The 26,191-nt window shown below is 37.3% G+C and overlaps 1 protein-coding gene across 6 annotated transcripts in view; it reads left to right on the top strand.

Moving 5' to 3' along the window:
• The window catches only part of PTGER3 (prostaglandin E receptor 3 (subtype EP3)), a 208,185-nt gene that overhangs the window by 28,661 nt on the left and 153,333 nt on the right, over positions 1 to 26,191 (top strand). For 5 of the 6 annotated variants that reach the window (XM_011936910.1, XM_011936914.1, XM_011936909.1 and 2 more), the window contains exon 2: positions 7,087 to 7,266. In XM_011936910.1, coding sequence (XP_011792300.1) covers positions 7,087 to 7,266 — 180 coding nt within the window. Of the gene's footprint in view, positions 1 to 7,086; positions 7,270 to 26,191 lie in introns of all 6 variants that reach the window. The other variant, XM_011936911.1, reaches the window with a different exon arrangement.

Genomic DNA, 26,191 nt, shown 5'->3' with positions numbered 1-26,191 from the left:
TCCATTCCTCTTAACATTGGTTGAGAGCTCAGTATGTGGGTATATTTGTTTTCTACTGCTGCTGTAACAAATTATTGTAAGCTTGGTGGCTATATTAGTCCACCTGAGACTTGCTGTAAAGAACTACCTGGGGCCAGGCGGTGGTGGCTCATGCCTGTAATCCCAGCACTTTGGAAGTTCGAGATGGGTGGATTCCCTGAGCCCAGGAGTTTGAGACCAGCCTGGCCAATATGGCAAAACCCCGTCTCTACTAAAATACATAAATTAGCCAGGCCTGGTGGCACGTGCCTGTGATCCCAGCTACTTGGGAGTCTGAGGCACAAGAATAACTTGAACCCGGGAAGTGAAGGTTGCAGTGAGCCAAGATTGCACCACTGCACTCCAGCCTGGGGAACAGAGCAAGACTGTCTCAAAAGCACATGGTTCTACTGGCTGTATAGGAAGCATAGCTGGGGAGGCCTCAAGAAACCTGTGATCATGGTGGAAGGCAAAGAGGAAGCAGACACACCTTCACATGGCGGAGCAGAAGAGAGAGCAGAGAGGAAAGTGCTATGCACTTTTCAACAAGCAAGTCTCATGAGAAGTCACTCACTATCATAAGAACAGTAAGGGGGAAGTCTTCCCCCATGATCCAGTCACCTCCCAACAGGCCCCTTCTCCAACACTGAGGATTAGAATTGGACATGAGATTTGGGTGGGGACACAGAGCTAAACCATATCAGTGCCTTAAGAGCAACACATATTTCTCTCTCTCTCTCTTTTTTTTTTATTATACTTTAAGTTCTAGGGTACATGTGCACAACGTGCAGGTTTGTTACATATGTATACATGTGCCATGTTGGTGTGCTGCACCCATTAACTCGTCAGCACCCATCAACTCGTCATTTACATCAGCTATAATTCCCAATGCCATCCCTCCCCACTCCCCCCTCCCCATAATAGGCCCTGGTGTGTGATGTTCCCCTTCCCATGTCCAAGTGATCTCATTGTTCAATTCCCACCTATGAGTGAGAACACACGGTGTTTGTTTTTCTGTTCTTGCGATAGTTTGCTGAGAATGATGGTTTCCAGCTGCATCCATGTCCCTACAAAGGACACGAACTCATCCATTTTTATGGCTGCATAGTATTCCATGGTGTATATGTGCCACATTTTCTTAATCCAGTCTGTCACTGACGGACATTTGAGTTGATTCCAAGTCTTTGCTATAATGAATAGTGCCACAATAAACATACGTGTGCATGTGTCTTTATAGCAGCATGATTTATAATCCTTTGGGTATATACCCAGTAATGCAATGGCTGGATCATATGGTGTTTCTAGTTCTAGATCCTTGAGGAATCGCCATACTGTTTTCCACAATGGTTGAACTAGTTTACAGTCCCACCAACAGTGTGAAAGTGTTCCTATTTCTCCACATCCTCTCCAGCACCTGTTGTTTCCTGACTTTTTAATGATCGCCATTCTAACTGGTGTGAGATGGTATCTCATTGTGGTTTTGATTTGCATTTCTCTGATGGCCAGTGATGACGAGCATTTTTTCATGCTCGTGTGTCAGCAACACAGATTTCTCTAACTGTTCTGTAGGCTGGAAGTCATTACCTTTTGAGGCTCTGAGGGAGAAGTGTTTCCTTGCCTTTCAGGAGGCCATCCTCATTCCTTACCTCCTGCATCCCTTCCTCCACCTTCAAAGCTGGAGACACTGTCTATCTCCGACCATTCTTCTATAGTCATGTCTCCCTCTGGCCAGAGCTGGGAAAAGTTCTCTGATTTTTAGGACCCTTGTTTTTACATTGGGTCCTCCCAGATAATCCAGGATTATCTCCCCACGTCTGGATCCTTTACTTTAATCACATCTGCAGAGTCCTTTTTGTCTTGTGTCGTAATGTATTCACAGATTCCAGGGACCGAGAAATGGATATCTGTGTGTGTGGCGGGAGGCGCATTATTCTGCCTACTGTAATGGGAGGTAGTATTCAGCTCATAGGATGATAACCCAGGCAGCATCAGAATATATTAATGTAAATATATTTATTTTAAGTAAATTCGGTGTATAATAGTCCATATTTATCAAAGAAGGGAATAATCATCTGCTTTCTTTAAATAAAAGACTTTCATTAACATCATTTGAAATGTTTTATTTATTTGCTTTTTTTTTTGAGATGGAGTCTTGCTCTGTGGCCCAGGCTGGAGTGCAGTGGCGTGATCTCGGCTCACTGCAAGCTCCGCCTCCCGGGTTCACGCCATTCTCCTGTCTCAGCCTCCGAGTAGCTGGGACTACAGGCACTGGTTACCACGCCCGGCTAATTTTTTGTATTTTTAGCAGAGACGGGGTTCCACCGTGTTAGCCAGGATGATCTCGATCTGCTGACCTTGTGATCCGCCCGCCTCGGCCTCCCAAAGTGCTGGGATTACAGGCATGAGCCACCGCGCCCGGCCGAAACATTTTTATATACATACAAAATTTTTTTTTTTTTGAGCCCGAGTCTCACTCTGTCGCCCAGGCTGGAGTGCAGTGGCACAATCTTGGCTCACTGCAACATCCGCCTGCTGGATTCAAGTAATTCTCCTGCCTCAGCCTCCCAAGTAGCTGGGATTACAGGCACACACCATCATGCCCGGCTAATATTTGTGTTTTTAGTAGAGACAGGGTTTCACCACGTTGCCCAGGCTGGTCTCGAACTCCTGGGTTCAGGGGATCCATCCACCTCGACCTCCCAAAGTGCTGGGATTACAGGCGTGAGCCACCTGGCCTGTGTACATACAATTTTAAAATTAAATTATATTGTTTAAAAGTAAATTATTGTTAAATAACAATAATTCCATTGCCTTCCACAAGTCTGCATATTTTAAATAATATAACAACAAAACTTTGTATATAAAAGTATCGTCTATTCTGTTTTTTTTCACTTAATACTTATATATACTATTTTTGAATTGTTGTTTTATTAAGCTTTACACCTGATGTTGGAGATGTATGTGTTTACAATTTCTTGCTAGTATATATAATGCTCCTCTGAACACTTATTTATTGTATAGCTACTATTTGCTTTTATTGGATAAATCATTTGGAAAAATTCCTGTAAAAGAAATTCCACAGGAGGATTGCATGAAGCCAGGAGTTTGAAATCAACGTAGTTAACATAGTGAGACCCCATCTCTATAAAAAATAAAAATATTAGTTGAGTGTGGTGGCATATACTTGTAATCCTAGCATCTCGGGAGGCTGAGTCAGGAGGATCATTTGAGCCCAGGAGTTCAGGACTACAGTGAGCTATGATTGCACCACTGCACTCTAGCCTTGGTGATAGAGTGAGACACTATCTCAAAAAACAAAACATGAGTCAAGCCCCAGAGCATGAGTTTGCCTTATAAGACAAAACTGGAAATTCCCATCCCCTTTGCCAGGGATTCGTTTAAGAATAAAAACTGACTAAATAAGACAAAAGGGAAATGGCTGGAGACCAATGTCACACAGCCTTGTAAGAATTTTGGTGTATTATTTCCTCTCTTTCTGTCTGTCTGCTTAACCTGCTCTACCTGCTTTTTTGTTATATACTTGTATCTTTGAAATAGAATTGAGTATACATGAGCAGAATTGGCAGTACCAGAAATTCTGTGACTCAGCTCTCTTTTCCTGTTGACTTATCAATACTAGGACCAGTCATTATCAGCTTGGTGGAAAAATACGCAGAAGATGGGGAATTAAAAGAATCAAATATTTACTAACTTCAAACTAATATAGCCAATTACATCTTTTAACTCACAATAGTAATCCATTTTGCCAACAAGAGTAGATGTATGTGTTTATAATTTCTTGCTAGTATATAACAATTAATTTCTAGTTTACAATTTCTTGCTGATGGTTAAGTGTCCTTTTTCCCAAAGCAAATCAATTTCAGATATGTCAGTACTTCGTTCAATTGCTTGTAGTCAAGTTCAGTAACCTTGGAGCCAGGTTCCTACGTGTTGATGTTATGTCCACTTTAAATCATAGAGACCCACCTTTTCTTCCCGCATACGTCCAAGTTTTTGAGGGACATGTGGATGCCTGCTAGTACTGTTTATCTGTTTATCTACTACAAATATGTGTTTATCTCTCTCTCTCTCTCTCTCTCTCTCTCACACACACACACACACACACACACACACACACACACACACACACACACACATAATTGTAGGCCTTCAGAGGACAGTGGTTTGTAGTAATCAGGAAAGACTCAGATGGTCCTGAAAGACATGGAAATCTCAGAAGTAGAAATGAATACTAGGATTAAAAGTGTTCCAGAAGTAGAAAACAGAAAGAATAAAGGCCAAGAAGGAAGAAAGAATAAAGAGATATTCTAGACCAATGGACTATAGCTAGAGTTTGGAGTCTGTGTAGGCAGTTAGTGGGAGACAAAACTAGTAAGAATAGTTTGGACAGTATTGTAGAGGGCTTTGAACACCAGAGTTAAATTTCTGTTCAATGGACAATGGGAAGACATTGATGATTTTCTAGTTAGAGAGGATTTGATCACAGCTGGGATTGGAAGCTGCACCTGTGATGGGCAGATATCTGTATACACCATCTTAGTCTGCTTGGGCTGCCATGACAAAGCTGTAAACTTGATGGCTTAAACAGCGGACATTTATTTCTCACAGTTCAGAAAGCTGAAGATTCTAAGATCAAGATGCCCCCAGATTCAGTTTCTGGTGAAGACCCTTTTCCTGGCTTGTAGACTGCTGTCTTCTTGCTGTGCCCCATATGGCTGAAGGAGTTACCTGTGGGTTCTTCACCCTCTTCTTATAAGGATAATAATCCCATCATAGGAGCTCCACCTTCATGACCTTATCTAAACCTAATTACCTCCCATAGGCCTCACCTGCTAATACCATCACAATAAAGGGTTGGGGCTTCCACATATAAACATTCAGTCCGTACATGTACCATCTGGGTGTCTGTTACAACCATAATTCAAATGAGAGGAAGATCTGAACAAGGATGAGAGTGAAGCAAGAGCAAAAGGCATTGCAGAGGATGAGGAAAAGAAGAGTTCTCAGACTCTGAAATATTGAGCCAGGGTAAGTGTAACAAAATGCTTTCATTGGAGTTGTGGTTAAGTGGTTAGGGATGTTTTGGCTGCTCAGGAATGTTGAATTCAATTTAAGTGATGTGACCTGAGGGCAGAACATATAGATAAGTGTAAGCCTCGAGAGAGATATTAGGTTCAATAGAAATGTACCGTGAGCAAAAAAAACACAAGCCACATGTAATTTAAAGTTTTCTAGTAACTGCATTTTTAAAAAGTCAAGACAAATAAGTGACATTAATTTGAATAATATATTTTTAACACAACATATGGAAATATTATTAGTCCATTGTGTAATCAACATATTCTAACATTTCAATGTGCTTTGGCTATATGTCAAGTACTCAATAGCTGTATAGGCCTAGAATGGGAAACTTAGGAGCCAGTGACAAAGTCAGCTAATTTCTTTGCTTGGGAATGTGAACCCACGTTTGAGTTGTTCCTGCTTTTTTTGCTGTTATGAACAATGCTGTTATGAAACAGTCATATACACAACTCTTGGTGCAAGAATTCTGGATAGTATACTCCTAGGAGTTGTACCTCTGGGAAGTAGCAGGTTAAATAGTGCCAATTTGTTTTCTTTCTTTTTTCTTTTCTTTTTTTTCTTTTTTCTTTTTTTTTTTTTTTGAGATGGAGTTTCGCTCTTGTTGCCCAGGCTGGAGTACAATGGCACAATCTTGGCTCACTGCAACCTCCACCTCCCGGGTTCAAGCGATTCTCCTGCCTCAGCCTCCCGAGTAACTGGGATTACAGACATACACCACTACGACCAGCTAATTTTGTATTTTTAGTAGAGACAGGGTTTCTCCGAGTTGGTCAGGCTGGTCTCGAACTCCCGACCTCAGGTGATGCACCTGCTTCTGCCTCCCAAAGTCCTGGGATTACAGAAGTGAGCCACTGCGCCTGGCATGCCAATTTGTTTTCTAAGATGGTTGTTCCGGTTTACACACCCACTAGCAGTGTGTAAAAGAGTCCTCACCTTATTCCACATCCTCAGGAACAGTATAGTCACATTTCTTCATTTTGATCAATCTAGAGAGTATAAAATTGCTTTGCATTTGTTGTAATTTGAATGTTTTCTGATGATTAATAATTTTGAACATTTTTCATATGCATAAGAGCATCTTTTTCATTCAAATATAAATACATATTATGTAACTCATATACCGTCACTTGTATGTTGTATTATATATTTCTTCAAATATAAAAATTTGTTATCTCACAAATACTTATTGAACATCTGCTATGTGCTACACATTGATCTAGGCACTTGGGGAAAAAAATAGCCCCAAATTCCTGCAATCATGGAGTTTACATTGTGTAGTATATATTGGGTGGGGGCAAAGAAAAGTAAAATGCTGTACATCATATGATGTTAGTCTGGCTCATCCATTTCACCTCACTCAGTCTTGGGTTCTGCAAATGTAAGAAGGAAGTGGTAATACTACCTGTGTTATGATGTGTATTAAATACGTATGAAGGACTTGACACCATATCCAATAGATAGTAAGGATTCTGAAAATGCTAGTGGCAATAATAATAATAATAATAATAACAACAATATTATCATTTCCTCCTTTCTTGCTTCTACTTTTTATGCAGTATTTTTTAAATTAGAACTACTGAAAATTTAAGAGTAACATGTTTTTGTTATTGCTGAAGTGTTGGCTCTCATTTGGGTGAACTTGTGGTGTTTTCTGCAACAAGACATGACTTTGGCTTATTTTGAGATGTGTTGTTTTCAAGCTTCTTAAATTCCAAGAATCAACAGCCTGAAGACATGCATGTTTTAAAAAGCTACGTCGTGTTTAATAGCCAAAAATGTGGGGAAATACCTACAAATGTCTTGTATAATTCAGGACTGTGTTATCCGAGTATAAATGTTGCTTGAATTAATAATTTCAATCCAACAACCAATTTATTGAGAACCGACTGTGTGCAATGTACAGTGTAGAGGAGATGCATATGACCTTATTAATCCTTGAAACAATTATTTGTTCCCCTTTCTTAGATAATGATGTTGAAAATGATCTTCAATCAGACATCAGTTGAGCACTGCAAGACACATACAGGGAAGCCGAAAGAATGCAATTTCTTCTTAATAGCTGTTCGCCTGGCTTCATTGAACCAGATCTTGGATCCTTGGGTTTACCTGCTGTTAAGAAAGATCCTTCTTCGAAAGTTTTGCCAGGTAGCAAATGCTGTCTCCAGCTGCTCTAATGATGGACAGAAAGGGCAGCCTATCTCATTATCTAATGAAATAATACAGACAGAAGCATGAAAGAAAACACTTAACTTGCATGTGCACAGCTTTTGGTAACAAATATCGCTAAACCTTACTGTGAATTTAGGCATCTCTGGCATGCCACTGTTTATGCATTGAAGTGAAATTTTTGGTATAAAGCTAAATGGTCTTAGAAGCATAGAAAATCCCTATGTGCCAAAAGTAGTGAAACACAAACAAAGGAAAATATATTAATAACAGTCTAGTGTTTTTGTTGAGTCTGCCATTTGTAGCTGAATATGTGATTAACTATGTGATGAAAACATTTTTCATAAATGATCTTGGTCTATTGGGGAACGGGGATAGTTAATATTCCAGTACACTGAATACATGAGGAATTTTACCACATATATCATTGAAGACAAGGGATAGCAGTTTGTTTTTATTCAAAGACATTGCTGTGTTCTCTTTCATGGCCTCTCTCACTTTCTGTCACTTTTTTTCCTCCTTACATTAAAAGAAGTTTAATTACAGTTAAAAAGTATAATGTGTTTATAATATTCATCAATACTGTTATTCAAATATTGCTCAATATAGCAAATTAACTCCTAACTTAACAAACTTTAAGTTTAGTTGGATTGATAATTAGATTTACTTTTTATCTGAATAAGAACCAATTCCGTTTGTTTGAAATATGGAGTTTGTGACTACCCAAATTGCTAATTATTCTTTCTTTTGAATATATGTTACATTTCTACGAGCCTAAGGGATTCATAAAACTGACCTATGGGAGTTGTGAAGTGGTTTTTCAGAATGCTATGTAAGGACAGATTTGAGCACTAACTATAGGTACTCTGAATATATAATTTCCCTTGATTTTTCACCAAAAGTGTTCCCCAGTCTTTGACTCATTACATTCCAATACTGATTCCAAAACAAATAAATATTTTGAAGAGTCAGTGAATAGTTTCCATTGTTTGGCCTATTTATATAAGAAAATTAATAACATTGACCCTTCACAGCTCTTCTGCCTGCTCCCCAAAGTGGCTCCATCTAAATATTTATTACTAAAATGTTTTTCCTACAGTCCACATGAGTACAAACCTCAATAGCTAAGCCTGATATATTTGTGCACAAGTAGATCACTACATTAAGTTTTGGGAATTGCGCTTCTTAGAAATGTCTCCCCACCAAACATAGTAATCCTGTAGTTTACGCCTGCACAAAGCTTGTCGTATTCTTTGGTGCATTCATTTTGTAAACCCAGTAACTTTTTATTGCAAAGATTTTCATTTGCAGTTTCTTGTACTGCTTTTCTAGTTTTTTAAAATCTTGAGATTTATTTATACTTCTTGTAGTAACTGCATATTTGTGTGTGTGTTTAGTGGTCATTTGGTAAAGAATTAATTTCGGTAGGTGCAATATGTCTTATCAGATTGATATATACACCAGCCTATGTCATCAGGACTAATCATTTTAAATGAGCATGTCAAATTGAATTTGGAGACAAAATCTGCTGAGAGTGCTTATGTAATTCATGATGGTTCTACTAATCTAAATTTTGGGAAAGATAAATAGACTATACTAAAACCTCTCTATGCCATAGAATTGGATTATCCCATGGGTCAACTCATTGAGTATAAGACAAAACTACCTACTTTTTTTCAAAAGTGCACTTAAATCACATAATAAAGAGGCTTTACCTCTTAGGTGATCCTGTGACCCTAAGTTCTAATCAGATAGACACAGAGGCAGTGTAGATTTGAGTGGCACGAGCATGATTAAGTTATTCCTTCCAGCATCTAGTATAGCACCTGGAATATAGAAATTGTCCAATAAATATTTATTCAGTGAATCAATGAGCAGAAGTTTGCCAGAACAGTACACATTGGGAAGGCACATACCATATGATTGAAGTGCTTCATGCCATTACAGTCCATTGGGCTGATAAAGTCAATTATTTCTCCTTATTTAATTATAGAAATATGAATTTACCTTCAAGGGTGCAGTGTCATATTGCTGTAAAACAAAGTGTTTTATTTATACTAATAATTTAGGAGACCGATACTTACAAATGATAGTGGACATTACTACCGAAAGAATATCACTTTTCATCTAACCACAAAAATACAGAGAGGCAAAAAGCCTGAAACTTATTCTTAACTGCAAAATAAATTCCTGCCCAGGAGATATATTTTAGGAGGGGATGAATGGCAGCTTTCGTGTTTTTTTAACAAGCTTGAAAGGGAGGTGGAAAAGAAAGAAATTATGTAAATGGCATATGAGTTTCATTATCTAGACATTCATTAGTCCGGGGAAACCTGATAAAAAATGAAAATCCCAAATGATTTCAGCCTTTTTATGATGGCTGAGGTTAGATTTCAGAGATGTACAGAGACTAAGGTGGTGGTTAGAAAGAGGATATACGTAGTCACAGCAGAAAGTCGTGTCTAAGTTTAATTTTATTGGCTTTCAAGTTCACTCATGTATACTTAGTTTGTCCATACATATGTCTAATCAGGAAAAATGCATGTATAGATTATGACATTCCTGAACTTTGAAGTATTGGTTAAAAGACAATTAAAGGCCAAGAAAACCATGTTGGAAGAAGTAAGCGAATGAAATGTAGAAATATATGTAAAATTAGCAAGTGTCAATTTTACCAAGTAGTGTTTATTTTCCAAACAACGAATTTATATACTATGCTGAGTCATAGAAGAGAATGATCACATGTTACTTAATGAGAGCAGTTTACTTTTCAAATAAAATAGCTATGATGAATGTCTTAAAAGTATCTTGAAGTTGAAGAAACAAAAATGAGTTATCTCAATATTTACCAAATTAACCTAGTGCTGTATATATCCCAAGATATTTTAGGTAAATGTAAGTGTTTAATCATGCCAGATTTAAACTAGTCTGAAATACAAGGTATACATATATTTCCACTTACATTTCTTTATTTTATGAAATATCTCTTGACTATGTTGCAGAAAATAATTGCAAAACCTCATGTAAGTTAACTATGAAAGATTCTGTGAGCACATTGGTGTTGAGTGACAGATAAACTAAAAACTGGCAAACAGTATTTTAATAAGGGGTCACTCTGTGGCAGTATTCTAATATTGGATTTTCAAGTAGATTAGGCTTTTTATTTATTCAATACTTTTTATGATTTTGTTCTTTTTGACTCCAAATTATTGGTCAGCTTTCAACCTTCTCCACATCAGCAATCATTTAACAGTTCTTTTGGTTGAGATCAACTCAGAAAAAGAAAATAGAAAACTTTTGTTCTTTGAAATTTTAGACATGCATAATATCTATTTATTTTCATAATTTAACCCCAAAAGCTTCTCCTGCAATACATGGGATTCCAGGAGCTGAATGACATAGGGAGACTACAGAGCATTTATTATTACAAACACGCAAAAAACTTAACTTGAAGAATTAAAATTTCCATTTTTTATCTATATAACAAGTACAAACCATCAACAATGACAAAATTTAACAGCTGCTTGTTTATTGCTTGTTTTATATGTTTACATATCTCAAAATCTGTTAAAAACTGAGGTCTAAAAAATGTACAGAATTGTGCAGCTGCGGCTTAGTCCATGAGACTTTTCTGAGTTTCAGTAAAGTGCTGACACAAAGTGACAGATGTCTGTGATGTTTCATGACATAGGTTATGATCGAGCCAATTTACAAAATTTAATAACCAACCTAAACTCACATACATATTTGTTAGGAAGCTGGCATTAGTTCAATATTGTAAGGAAACTAACTAGGTGATGATGATGATAAAATAATTAGGGGAAATATTTTATTTGATATGTTCTCTTTTTTACAATTCCTAAAATGAAGATTCTATTTAAGGGTTATAATTTATACAAGTTTAGTCATATACCATTACATTATGATACCATAAGCAGAGTGCATTATGATTCTCTAGAAATATAATTCAATCAGATATGTATCATATTCATTTATATGTCACACATTTTCTTCACTGAGAATAAAAATTATCTTATTTTCAGAAGCTTTGTATCAATCAGTTTCATGTAATAAGCAACCCAGATATCTACTAGATTACATATTTCTTCATTTGAAACTACACTGTTTTCTCTTAGTCCCCTTGACTCTACTGTGCTTATCCATTCTTTCACAGAAAGAAAGTAACAAACATATTTCCTGTTGGTGAGGCTGGGATTGTTTTTAAGAGGAGAGATAATAACTTCATATTTTTAAAGTGCCAGTACCCTAATATGTGAAACAGATCAGAATCTGTTGTGTAGTAAGTCTGCTTTGCTGAAGAATTTATTATGGGAGTAAAGATGAGAAGGAAAGAGATCACCATTAGAAACAAGTCAGCCTTTTCATGCTTTTTTGAGCATTTTGGAGATGATTCTACTTCTCAAGTTATTATCATTCGTGCATCTCTTCAATACTATTGTTAAATGCTTTAGAATTAGAATATTTTAATCCTTTAATTAAAGTAAGTCAAACATCTAGGCAAAAACAGCCAATCATCAAACTTTAATAGTAATTCAAATATAGATTCCTTATACAGTTTTCCATGTCTGTAGAAATCAAAGCTGTAATGTTAAGCAGGGGGAAATACATATGATTTACTAACACACTTCAATGTTCTACTTTTGAAAGGATACTCATGTGGGTGGGGCAGAGAACATAGAAAAAGATATGATGGAAAACCTGTCCATTTTCTACCTGTTAAACTTCATCATTTTGCACCAGGCCCTGGAAGCAAAGAGAGGAAGGGACTGACTGCATTTATCTTTGAACACTTGAGCATCAGTAGGACAAACTACTGAGTGGCCAGGGGTCTTGTCTGTCAAAGCAAATGATAAGTTCACTCAGGCCATTACTGGCTACTGAACTCTCTTCCTTCCCAACTTTCTTCCTCGAAAGAGAAAAAAATAGTTTGTCTTCTTGCTCTCCTTATCAAATGTTTTTGTACAAATAGTATAAGCCTGTTTAAGCAAATCAATTAAAATAGGCACTGATTATTTTGATCTGTTTGTAACAAGTGGATGTAAGTACTATTTACATGGTGTGCCTAAGGAGGAGCTGAAATCCTTGGCACTCTAATCCGTATTGTAAAGATCAGTATTGAAAGAATAGTGTTCTTCACCTCTCCTCCTCAGCATCCATCCCTATATACTTGATTAAATGGAAAAGTCTATTTTATCACCTCTATGTAAAGTTTTATGGGTAGTTATCATCAGTGTATTTAAATATATCTTCTAGTATGTTTTAAAGGCTGGTCTTCAATACCATGGAGACAAAAAAATAAAGAGCCTCTGAAAATACATTAGACTTTTGTTGGCACTCAAGCCATAGCTAGTGTGTGTATTTAATAAATGTGTGTTATTTATGTCGTGTTTGTCAATGGAAAATAAAGTTGAATGTTCCGAAATGTCCCTGTGTTTTCTTCCTGATATCAGCTCATGTCAGGAATATATTACTTATGCCTATGTTAAGTATTTTGCTGAAATCATATTTGATGTGCTTTGTCATGTAATAGCACAATGTAATGCAACAGTCCCATGCTATCTGGAAAAATTAGATCATTTTGTTTTATATTCCATAATCATGTATATAACAAATTACTGTTTATTTAATATAAATCTGAGAGTTGCTCTTTTCCCTTTTTCAACATGATGTTCCTTTGTTTTATAATCTCAAGATTATTGTTCTTAACACAAAGTGCATTTATAAATTATTCTAAGCTTAGCTATTCCCCGTTCTTGTGGATTTTGGTGTAATCTACAGGCAGCCAAAATAAGACTTGTCCTTGCTCATAGTCCAACCCTTTAATTGACTTGTGCCTGAGTATTGGTGTGAGCTGAGTATTGGTGGTTATGAGTGGTGTGCTCCCCAGCTATTTGTTCATGTACTTATTGAGGTCACTATTGGTCTTCCTTCTTCAATGAAGGGAGAAACTCTGTGGAATGGAGACTGCAAAGTCAAGCTCATTAAAAGTATCCTTCTTTCTTCCTGAGAAAAGGTATCTAGGGAGAATTCTGTCCCTGGTTCCTCTCATGCAGGGGTTCTAGGCCTAGGACCAGATCTTATTATCTCTACAATCTTGATTCTTTAGTATTTCAGGATAGGCAGAGATTTGTTAAAGTAAACAAAAATCATAGCTAAATAAGAGAGATAAGAGAAATAAGTTCTAGTGTTCTATACTCCTGTAGGATTACTATAGTTAACGCTAATATACAGTTTCAAATAGCTAGAAGGAGGCTATTGAATGTTCCCAACACAAAGAAATGATGAATGTTTGAGATGATGTTGATGTGCTAATTACCCTCACCTGATCACTATACATTATATGTATCGAAACATCACTCTGTACCCTGTGACTATGTACAATTGTTATTATTAAAATAAATACATAAATAAAATTTAAAAGTCATTATGACTAGTATGGCTATGGCTGACCCCAAATTTCCACCATCGTGCTGGTAAACCTACAGGCCATGGGGTGAGACATTCCCCAGTTTCATGTCCTCAGAGGGCATGGGGCCAAATGTCCTTGGGGCCAGTGTGCTTGCTAGTACTAGCCTTGAGTAAATTCATTCTGGATGGATGTTGGTCATGGAGAATTTAAGTCACTTCTCCAAGCTTGCTCTTTCCTTCAAGATATATTTATTGCGTACTTACTATGTGCCAAGCTCTGGTAGGTACTAAGACCCAAGGATTAATAAAAACAGCAAGCTCTCAATGAATTTGTAACCTGGTAGGGGAACAGGAAATAATCAGAGGTGCAATTAGAGTAAGCACATGGTATCATGAGAATACATGGAAACGTAATGCTAACATGGGAAGTGTTCCTGTAGAAGGTGACATTTAATCCACATTTTGGGGAAAGGAATAGGTGTTAACCTGTAATGAAAGGACATTGTAGGATATTTGTTCACTTCACTCTGTCCAAAGCATTACAGTTTCCAAATCTGTCAAATGGGCTAAACTTTAGTGGCCCTATGGGTAGTGTGGGTCTAAATAGAACCTATCTATATAACCTCTTATGGTCATCAAAGTGGCATGGCTTTAGGGCAGGGTTTCTCAACCTTGGCACTAGTGACACATGGGATAGGTAATTCTTTGTCGTGAGGGTTGTCCTATGTATTGTAGGTTATTTCACAGTGTCCTTGACTTCTACCCATGAGATGCCAGCAATACCTCTCTAGTTGTGACAGTCAAAAATAGTCACAGACATTGCCAAATATACTATGGGGGACATAATTGCCCTCAGTTGGAACCTCTCCTTAAAAGTAAGGGCCAGGGCCACGAAGCAGGTGCTATGTAGCCAAGGGTTTGCGGGATGAGGTCATCTGTGAGCCCTTGGTCCACACAGGCACTGTTCTGGCATTTCCTGAGGCAACAGGTACTAGAATGCCAGTTTGTGTCTGACTGCACAAAAACGAGGTGCCGCCACTACCACAATGCCTTGATCACCACAGGCCCTGATCGGCTTCCATAATCACATAAACCTATTCACAGATGATTAGGTATAATTTCTTAGAAAGTATCATCTTTCTATTGATGCCGCCAATCTCTATTCTCTTTTTGATAAGAGGCCTTAGAGTTTGTATGTCTCTCAAAGTGATACCGAAAGTGAATCCTTGTCTCCAAAGACCTTTAAAAAATCTTTTATAATTCTACATCATTAGGTACACATTTCCAGACAATTCTCTCAGAAGGAGAAAACTAATTTATCAAACTCTCCCCTTAAATTAGATGTTTGCATATTTAGTCTGTATAACAAAGCTGCAGAAGCTGCATTTTATCTGAAAGATGATTTTTATAAGGACAAATATTGGGCAATGTCTCTTGACAATGCTGTGCCTTTCTGAGTTCATGCCAGTCTTCAATTCCTCAGGTCTAGAGTTATTATCATACATTTTGATAACAGAGTTCAAGTCCTGATCTCTATAACTGACACTACTGAAACCTATTGTTTGTATAAAATGGGAAGATGAATTTACCTACCACACTGAAAACCAAAATATGATTAAAAAAATACAATTAGTATGAGGGAGCTAATCTGTTAACTGTAAGTTTCTGAGGCCAAGTAACAAAAGACTATGGATAATCAGCATTCATGCATAATATTCTTATGCAGTTTTTAAAAAGAAGGTTTTGAATGTAACATACAAGGTTATTTGAATCTGATTTTGCAAAGAACATTGAGAGAAGATAATTCTGAAATCCACAATTGAGGCCGTTTTAAGTTATATTTAATTAGAAAGAACACTGGTTCTTAATCATTTTAGGATCAACAACCCCTCTGAGAAACTGATGATAGGTATGTGGTACTCCCACAAAAAGTGCAGAGGATTTTTGCACAGTGTCAGAAATTGTACGGACCTGCCGAAGTCTATCTATAGACCTCTTGGGCATTTATGGACATAGGTTAAGAAATCTTTCTGTGAGAGTCTCTATGATTTAAGGAACCGCAAAGCTTTACATGTTTGGTTAGGAAGCTCAAGCCTAAAACTGGAACTAAGTCTTGAATTATGCACTCATTTTGACCGCACCTGCTTTAAAATGAGCTTCTTAATAGTAAAAGATGTTAAGTAACCAAACTCCTAGAAATGAAAAAGAGAATGCTTTCAAGGACACATGAACACTAACAGCATTTTAAAGAAACTTGAACTGGTGATAATGACAATAGTGGCAGATACCATTTTATGAGCACCTATACTTTTTGTATGTTATCAAATTCTCATGTCAGCGACAGAAGGTGTGTGTTATCAGCACTTTACAGATAAGGAAACTGGGGTTCATGGCAGATAAATCACTTCACCAAATCCACAAAAGTTAATGAGAAATAAAGCTGGGGTTCACACCTGATTTGGAGTTAGAATATAATCATTGTGTTATCCCTGAGCAAATAATTACTACTGTGATTAGTTTCAGAAGCTTCAAGTTTATCTTCAAGGGTTTGTCTAAAACCCCATGGAAGAAAGGCTTTGACTCTATTATTAATGTCTGGACATTTTCAAACCACCAAAAATAATTTTGGGGAGCAGTGGTGAGGCAGCTTTTCTAAGAATGCCGATTAGATTAAGCAAACAAGATTCTCAGCAAAAAAAATGTGAAGGTCCATATGTCCAATCTAGGCATGTGCACATGACTGCAAACATTTAGATCCTTCCTTGTTTGTTCCAGGACCACTTCTGCAGTGGAGAGGCTACTGGTTTCCTGGAGCAGATGGTTGTACAGAAAAACCGCACTTCCACTTCTACACAGGCCTGCGGTTTTTGCTAAAGCCAAGAGTTTATGACAATTTGGGTTACTAAGGATACATCTCTTTTGGCCCTATTGGCTTTTGTTTCTTTTTTTGTTTTTCCTTTTGCACGTCCTCTCTGACTTGTAACTTGGGAGAATGCTTACTGAAAAGTAGAAGGTACTTGTGCTTCCTAGTTACAGAGAAACTCCTAAGAGACTGTAGAAAATTCAAGACCTAGGGCAGACTAGTTGTCATCAGTGAAACTATTCTGATTATCATCTCTCCTTGCTTAATTTTGAAATTTGCTTTAGCTTCTTCTGGGAAAATACAATGCAGTTTGAGGGGAGCACATTTTGTCTTTCAGAAAGAAAAATTATTGCCCCCTGTTTCTGAGTTTTCCATCCCTTTTCGCTAACAGGTGAAATCTACTTGGTACATTTGATATTTTATTCATTCACCAGGTTTCTCTTCAACTGACTGCTCTCTGATTTCCACAGAACTGATCAGACTGATTAGAGCAGTGCAAAACATTTTGTTCAAGGAAACAAAATCTCAGCGTCTCCAAACTTTAATTCTATTATTATCACTAAATGAATTCAGAATGCAACCTATTCATAGATATATAAACTTGAAAAATTTGTACATCTTGATGTTTATCTTTAGTCTTCATTGTGTACATTGCCTTTTGAATATTTCAATGTAAGTGTGACAATAGTCAACAGTTCTCAGGCATCTCTGGGGTCAATTGACATTTATTTGAATGAATTCAACCCAATTACATTATATATATAATATATACGTCTTGCTCTGTCACCTGCCCAGGCTGGAGTGTAGTGGTGCAATCAGGGCTCACTACAGCCTCAACCTCTCAGGCTCAGGTGATCCTCCTACCTCAGCCTCCTGAGTAACTAGGACTATAGGCATGTGTCACCATGCCCAGATAATTTTTGTATTTTTTGTAGAAACAGGGTTTCACCATGATCCCAGGCTGGTCTCAAATTCCTGGGCTCAGGCGATCTGCCTGCCTCAGCCTCCCAAAGTGTTGAGATTACAGGTGTGAGACACTGTGACTGGCCGCAAATCTTTGTTTTTCTATTTATTGACTATCCCATAGGTTATTAAACCAAACCAAATGAGTCACTGCTTAGGGCAAATGGTTGAGTACTAATTTCCTTTCTGCCTACCCATTTTTATATAATTTATCTTAGAAATGCAACTTGGAGATCTTCATAATGATTTGTTGTTAATATAATTTTTAAAATAATGTGGTAATTTATGAACTTCATTTTATAAAAGCAAGGTTTAATAAGAGAATGGGTTCAGAAAAAAAAATTGAAATAGCAGTGAATGATTCCATCCACTTGAAGTTTATTAGTGGGAAGCACTGCTCCATTTCATTGAATGAAGAATAGTCCACTCAACCTTAAGGGATCATCCTCATTTGCCAAAATCAATCCTGTGGAAAGGAGAGAGGGATATCCTCAGAGAGAGACAAGGGGCAAGTCAGATGTGAAGTTAGGATCTCTTGGGGGACGATAAGTATCATGGTCAGATCACTCTTGGGGGTGTAAAAGTACGCTTCAGAGTCACATCTGGGATCAAATTTTGGGTTAATAGTAGTAGTAGAACTTGAAATAAATTTCTTAAACTAAGATTTTTGTATCCATATATATGAAGAATTAGGATTTTCGCACTTACATTATAGGGTAGTTGTGAGGATTAAATGAGGATTAAATGATTTTGGCAAATGAGAATGATTCCTTAAGGTTGAGTGGACTATTCTTCATTCAATGAAATGGAGCAGTGCTTCCCATTAATAAACTTCAAGTTAATGTAATCATTCATTGCTATTTCAATTTTTTTCTGAACCCATTCTCTTATTAAAACTTGCTTTTATAAAATGAAGTACATAATTTACTGCATTATTTTAAATATGTGAATATTTAAAATATTTGAATATTTCAGAAGAGTAGTGGGTACAATAAATATGGAGAAGGCAGTGTTGTTGTTGTTGGATTAGCAGTGGTAATTGCAGCTGCAACAACAATAGTAATTACCTGAGGAATCTGTAGCCCATATTGGTAATGTCAAAAAACATATCCTGACCTCTGTACTCATTCGTTAATACTATTTTGGGAGATTCAAACATAAAGCGTTTTGTTTGAGAGCATGGAACTTAAAATCAGACTAAATGCGATGGCATATCCTCATTCTGCTGATTTATTAATTGGCTGACCTTAATCAAGTTAATTTTTTCTAAACTTCAATTTGTTCGGCTGTAAATCAAGATAATAATTTTACCTAAAAACATATTAGTTGCAAGCATCCAATGAAATAATGCATGCAAATGTTTATTTAGTGCCTGGTATGAAAGCACTCAATAAATTGTTATTCTAATATTATTATAAATTGTTATTATTATTTTGAGATGGAGTCTCAATGTGTCACCCAGGCTGGAGTGCAGTGGCACGATCTCGGCTTGCTGCAACCTCCACCTCCTGGGTTCCAGCGATTCTCCTGCCTCAGCCTCCCGAGTAGCTGTGATTATAGGCATGCACCACCACGCCTGGCTAATTTTTGTATTTTTTAGTAGAGATGGGGTTTCACCATATTGACGAGGTTGGTCTCAAACTCCTGACCTTGTAATCCACCCGCCTTAGCCCCCAAATATAAATTATTATTATTAATATTAAAATCAAGTTCAGAAGACTTAAGTTGGCCCAGTTTCCAACTAAGGTTGAATGTCTTCACAAGCATACAAATTTTATCCAACCTCTCAAGACTTAGGATAAGAAGGCAAGGATGTGATTCAACTCCATAGAAAGTAGAAGAAAAAATAAGAAACAGCAAAATAAAGAAATTTAATTAAGTTCTCTTTATGGCTTAAATGTACAGTCTTTGTGAGATAGGAAAATGGTTCTAGTAGCACAGAAGAGGTATTTTGAAAAGTTGCTATAACAATGTCGTTAAATGGAACATCGGAAAAATAAATAATAAGGCATATGGGCAAAGAGGTGAATCTCAGGATGGTAGTTCTTGTCTGAAAAACAACAAATAAGATCTGGTTATATTGGTTAATTGTTTCTCACCACTATGTAATGTAGACTTGTGTAACATGTGCCTACCACCTCAATTTCCTAATCTGTAAACACTTTTTGGAATACGTATTTCTAGCATATAGAGTGAATATAAATATTTGAAGAAGTAGTATATACAATGAACTTGGCATACACAACAGATTTTAAATATGATACTTATCCACCATCATCAAAATAAGCACCATCATAGTTTTCTGTGCAAAATTTTCATAGATGTATCGAGATTCAAGCAGAACAATAATTTATTTCTGAGTACCTCGGTTCATCTCTAGCTATAAAGTTACAAACGGAACTACCAGGGAATTTCTGGACTGTAATGTATTGGAGGAATACACAATTAAAAGGGGCATTAAATCAATTTGAATTAGGATGGAAATGATTCTTTTCCTCTCAGTGCTTGGATTCACAGCAGTAACAGCTTGGTCCTTAGTAGAGCTGTTACTTCCCAAACGATGACTGTATCTCCAAGTAGATTTTGACCATCGATTAAATGAATAATTTGTTGATTTATTGAGTCATATTCACATTTTTAATGAGCTTCTATCATGTGGGTCTAGGTCGTGGGGACATTGAGGTTTATCACTTGCAGATTTCAGATTTCAAATTCTCTCATTCTTCAAAGTGAAGTCTCAGTTTTCACTGATTGCATTTAGGACTTAAATATCTTTCCCAAAGTGTAAATAGCTCCACATTTTCTTTCATTGTAGTTAGAATATATATTCATGTATAAAATTTAAGCAATACAGGAAAGCACAAGGACCAAAGAAAAATTCCCTATACTTCACTACTCAAACTTAATCATTGTTATGGTTTTGATTAATATTCTTTCAAATATTTGTCTTTGTAAATTTCCCTTCAAACCTGACTGCATCTAAGAACCATGGTAGGATTCTCTCAAATGCGTGAAAGAGTGTCACATTAAATAGGGATTTATTTCATACGCTCTGAAGGCTGGACTAAGAAGCTACGAAAAAGGGGTCTGACTTAATCTGGAAAGGTGCTAAACCAGTGTGCCCTAAAGTGGCAGGGCTGGCCTTAGGCAATAATGAGTTTCCTGTCACTTCAAATATTCAAGCAAATACCAGAAAACCACTAGGGAGTCTGCTGTAGATGGATGGAATACAAATATCTTCTTTAAGCCTTCTTCCAACTCAGGATTTTATGATTCTATGTCTCAAAACAGTCATACTATGGCTACAATATTGGAATTGGTGTAAAAGAGAAAGATTTGTCTAAATATAGCTGCTGGGCTTAGTGTTCTGCTTTCAACCTCTTCAGATGTGGCTTATATTCTGCTTTATGTGTCACTAAACGCATTGCTGTTGACCCTAATGTCAAAGCTAGAATGTCAAGATTTCTATGTTCACCTTATCAGTTGACAATTTTTTTGGGAAAACTTTACTCATAAAAACAGAAAAAATGTTATTTTAAAAAGAGCTACAGCAATTACTTTCCAATAATTAAATCATAATATCTGGTGGCCATTAATAACAATTACAATTCGATTATTGGATTGACTTCATTGAATATGAAAGTCTGCCAACAATATGAATTTGGTCAAACTCTGCTTATTACTGATTCTGATCATTTTTTGCTACGCATAAAATATACGTATATTTCAGAAGAATAAATCTATCATGAATAACAATCACCAAATTTTTGTACAATATTATCCAACCTGTTATGTATATATTTTAAAGTTTCCTAACCAAGAGAAGAGACGTATACTTTATTTATTTATTTATTTATTTTCTTTTTATTTTTTGGGAGACAGAGTTTCCCTCTGTCACCCAGGCTGGAGTGCAGTAGTGCAATCTCTGCTCACCGCACCCTTCACCTCCCAGGTTCAAGCTATTCTCCTGCCTCAGCCTCCCAAGTAGTTGGGATTACAGGCATGCACCACCACGCTCAGCTAATTTTTGTGTTTTTAGTAGAAACGGGGTTTCATCATGTTTGCCAGTCTGGACTTGAACTCCCAACCTCAACTGATTTGCCCTCTTCGGCATCCCAAAGTGCTGGGATTACAGGCGTGAGCCACCACGCCCAGCCGAGAAATACACTTTAAAACATAGAAACAGGCCAGGCTCCGTGGCTCAGGCCTGTAACCCAAGCACTTTGGGAGGCCGAGGCGGGCGGATCACGAGGTCAGGAGATCAAGACCATCCTGGCTAACATGGTGAAACCTCGTCTCTATTAAAAACACACAAAAAAAATTAGCCAGGCATGGTGGCGGGTGCCTGTAGTTCCAGCTACTCGGGAGGCTGAGGCAGGAGAATGGCGTGAACCCAGGAGGCAGACCTTGCAGTGAGCCGAGATCACGCCACTGCACTCCAGCCTGGGCGACAGAGCAAGACTCTGTCTCAAAAAAAAAACAAAAACAAAACAAAAAAAAACCACAGAAACACATGATTCAGTAAGTGTTAAACTTTAAAATAATTAAAATAATTGTAAGGAAACAATACCATTACATAAACAGGGAATTTTTTAAATCCTTTTTTTAAATCAACAATAAAATTATTCTTAAAGACATTATTTTGTCTCAGAGAGCAGGATTGAATGGGTAATTTTTTTTTCAGGTAAGTCAAGCCTAATTACTACTTACGTATTCAACATTAAATCGCTCCCTGAAGACATCATTTCTGTGTGCCACTGCAAACTCCAAGGTTTATAGCATCATCAATAAGGAAGGCAATGAGTAGCCTTATGAAAGGGATTTGGGGATTTAAAGATGTAAATTTGAAGTATGGTTCTTGACTTACCAGCTGTGTGACTGAATAGGTTTTAATCTTTTTCAGCCTCTGTTTACTTGTCTATAAATTGGAGATAAAAACACCTATTTCACAAGATAGCAAGGAAATGAGATATAATGTATATATAAAGCCCAGTAGGGACTCAATCATTTATAGACAATATTATCATCAAATAACACTAATTGCCTTTCCAGAAACATATTTAGGAGTTATATTAGTTGAATTGTGATAACAACAAAATAGTATTAATAGTCAACACTTATAAAAGTATTTTATATATTCTAAGGTAATTTAGCATCTGTAGTTTTATTTGATCAAAATTTTAGTTAGCTAGGGAATATTGATATTATTCCTATTTTATAAAAAATTAAGACTAAGACATATATCAAAACATCATGTTATTACTATAATTTTTACTTGTCAATTAAAATAATTCTAAAATATTTTTAAAGAAAGACTCAGAGTAGGTGTAGTATTTGGACGCTAGAGTGAAACTTCAGCTCAAATATCACTTCTACGCTTGCTTTAGAGTGAGTTTCTTCCTCCTTCTAAGCTTCAGTTTTCTCATTTGAATAGTGGAGATAGTAGTGTCCTCGACTATCTATTTCAAGAGCAGAGACTTAGAGGGTCCTTTACTATTTCCCCAGTGCCCACTGTACAAAGTCCAAAAGATTTAACTTGTTCAAAGCTCTCAGTAAATCAATCCCAATCTACCATCCCAATTTTTTTCTGACTACACTGATCCCAGCCTTTTTCGAATCCTCTCCCCAAACACATTATGCACATTCACAATTCTGTTTCTAGTGTTTACTTTGCTTAAATGTTAATTTCAATGAACAAAATTCTACTCATTCATTAAAGCCCAGCTCAAAAGACACCTACCCTAAGAATTGTTTCCTTATGCCTGATTCAGAATTACTGATTCCCTCCTTTTACACCCATAAGCACCTCATTTATGCCTCGGTGATTACTTCTCACTGCTCTACTTGTATTGCAGTGAGCTGTGCGTGCTTCTAGCTCCCCCACTGGATGGTCACCTTCTTGAATGAAAGACACATCATTTTAATCTTAGTGTCCCAGCCCCTCCCACTTCCTCTCCTCCCCAGACCTTCAGCTTCCAAGAATGTGAAGGCTTTGAAGTATAGGCACACAGTAGACATATATTTATTAAATTGATTTTAATGACCAAACAAAATAGTACAAATCAAAAAATGCAGTGATGCCCAGGAAGAGGTTTTAGTTAAAAAAAATTAAGGTTTGGCTGGTCGCAGTAGTTCATGCCTGTAATCCCAGCACTTTAGGAGGCCAAGGCAGGTGGATCACAAGGTCAGGAGATGGAGAACATGTTGGCCAACATGGGGAAACCCTGTCTCTACTAAAAGTACAAAAATTAGCTGGGCGTGGTAGTGTGCACTTGTACTCCCAGCTACTCTGGGGGCTGAGGCAGGAGAATCACTTGAACCCGGGAGGCGGAGGTTGCAGTGGGCAGAGATTGCACCACTGCACTCCAGCCTGGGTGACAAGAGTGAAACTCTGTCAAAAAAAAAAAATTAAGGTTTACAGACTTACCACATTGATAGACACAGCATACACTACATGTTTCATATGCTACATGTTTCCGTTAATAGTTAACTATAATTAGGGGCTGAAATTAGAGATAATGGTATCCAAACTTTTGGCATGCATGCAATTCAGAATGCCTCTTTTTCCATCCCAGTAAAGGTCCCTTGGTGTCACCATTGGAGAGAATATTAAATTGAATGAACTATAGGTCTTAGTGGGTGCAACACTTCTTACATTCTTATATTAAGTTTCTGAGGTGATGTGAAGGTAAGACAGTGTTTGCATTAATTCATATGTCTGCAATGGCCCTAGCTGGAGAATGGCCAGGCTGAGAAGTGAGCAGCCAGGCTAGAAGAGAGAAGGGTAGCTGTGGTTGGCAGGAGCAGAGAAACTGGCAAAGAGCAGAGCAGCCTTTGGCCGCAGGGTCTAAACCCACATCCTTGCTTCCAGCCCTTTTGGTAACACAGCTATGAAGTCAGAGGCTGATAAAGAGTGAAAAAACACTTTCCTTCCAAGAACCAAGAGCCTTTCAAGAAAATTTCTGACCACCTCCTTTTGAGGCGCAAGGAAGTTGAACAGGATTTTGATCTGTTCACATTTAGAAATTCTGTTTTGTTTTGCTTCCTGCCATGTGCTCATATCACTAGACTGCAGTTTCTCCATCAATTCTTCTTATTGTTCACTGCATCCCTTATTCCTTCACTCACTCAATTTGCATTCAGCTTCTAATTTCTGCTTATTACTATACTTAACAGTGCGGATGCAAATGCCCTTGAGGAGCAAAAATGCAAGCAACACACCTCAAAGACTGGAAAACTTCAAAGCATACCAGAGCAGCCTCCGAGTCATTCCTGAAAGTCTTTCTTCTGAGCTCTCCAGAGACTATAGAGCTTCTTGTTATTAATGCTCTTCACCTACACCTCAGTTTTGTTAATGGGCTGCTGCAAAAGGAGAGCCTACCGTGGTTAGACATTTTAACCTAACTGTACAAAATGTAGACTTCTGCCCAAGACCAGTTCACTTTTCAATACTTGGTGAATTTCTCAGGAAATTAGTATAGCATGATTCCTCTAGCTTTTGGGGTGTCATAAGCTCTATTGCAGAGACATATTCACCCCTGTCCCATGTATACACATGCACTTTACAAAGCAAACCAAAGACCCAGGAGTCTTGCACTGTCTCTCTAGAAGTTTTCCTTTTAACAAGGACACCATCTGTGATACATTCTGCTTTCTTAGTGGGGGATATATAACAAATGTAGGACAGTAATACTGAAAAACAAATGGTTTAGAGATGAATGTGTTCCACTATGCAGAAAAAGAGAAGTGAGGTTCGTAAAAGAATATCTGGAGGTAGGAAGAAAGTTAAGTATATCCAGATCTGTATCTCAATATACTTGTTAGAAGAGGGGTAATTTAACATTGAGGGACCTCATATCTAATTTTATTGAAGAAGGAAAACAAGGTTAATTGAATCTATTTCCAAGTATCTAATGAAATTAATCTCAAAAAGTTCTACCTAGAGCAATGTTGTTGTTATACATGTTTTGGGTCTTAGTTATACCGTTGCTGTAGTATTCAAATTAGCATGGATGGTCATTCATCAAACACTTCGAGAATGGTAGTCACTATGCTAAGTGCTTAGAAACTGCATTTCTCATCTCTGCTTCTCAGAGGGAAATGTATAGTGTAGGGTGAGGCTTTAATTAGTATCTTTTATTTGGTTGAGCCCTGAAGGAAATCAAGTAAAATGATGAAATCGATGTCCTTGGTTGCTCAAGTGTTGCCTCTTTTCTGTCTCTAACACTAGGCTGTTTCCACCTGAGTGCATGGTAGAGAGGGGAGCATATTTTGAGACATGAAGCTGCTAGGTGTTTCTACACAATCGGTTACACAGGGTCCTGTAGCTGAAAGAAGCAGTAGAGATCACTGAGTCAAACGGAGTTCAACTGGTTCAACAGAGTGCTATCTTTAGTAAGGGGTGAAGGGTTCAATTTTTGAACAATATGTGGGCAGCTATAACAGCAGCCTAGGCTCAATATCTCTCTTTTATCTGTTGTGTATATGAGGCTTTTAATTAGGATTTCATTGAAAGAAATCGTTCTGCTTCCAATAAAACAAGGCTATCAACCACAAATTCAGTTCACCTGAGAGAGTTTAAGTGGCTTGCTCAAAGTTGCATAGCTCCTTAGAGGTAGAGCCAGGTCTATAACTCAAGCCTTCTGACTC

This window comes from Colobus angolensis, unplaced genomic scaffold (genome assembly GCF_000951035.1).
Source record: "Colobus angolensis palliatus isolate OR3802 unplaced genomic scaffold, Cang.pa_1.0 Scaffold158, whole genome shotgun sequence".
Taxonomy (NCBI): Eukaryota; Metazoa; Chordata; class Mammalia; order Primates; family Cercopithecidae; genus Colobus; species Colobus angolensis.
This window is presented reverse-complemented; position numbering and strand designations above follow the sequence as displayed.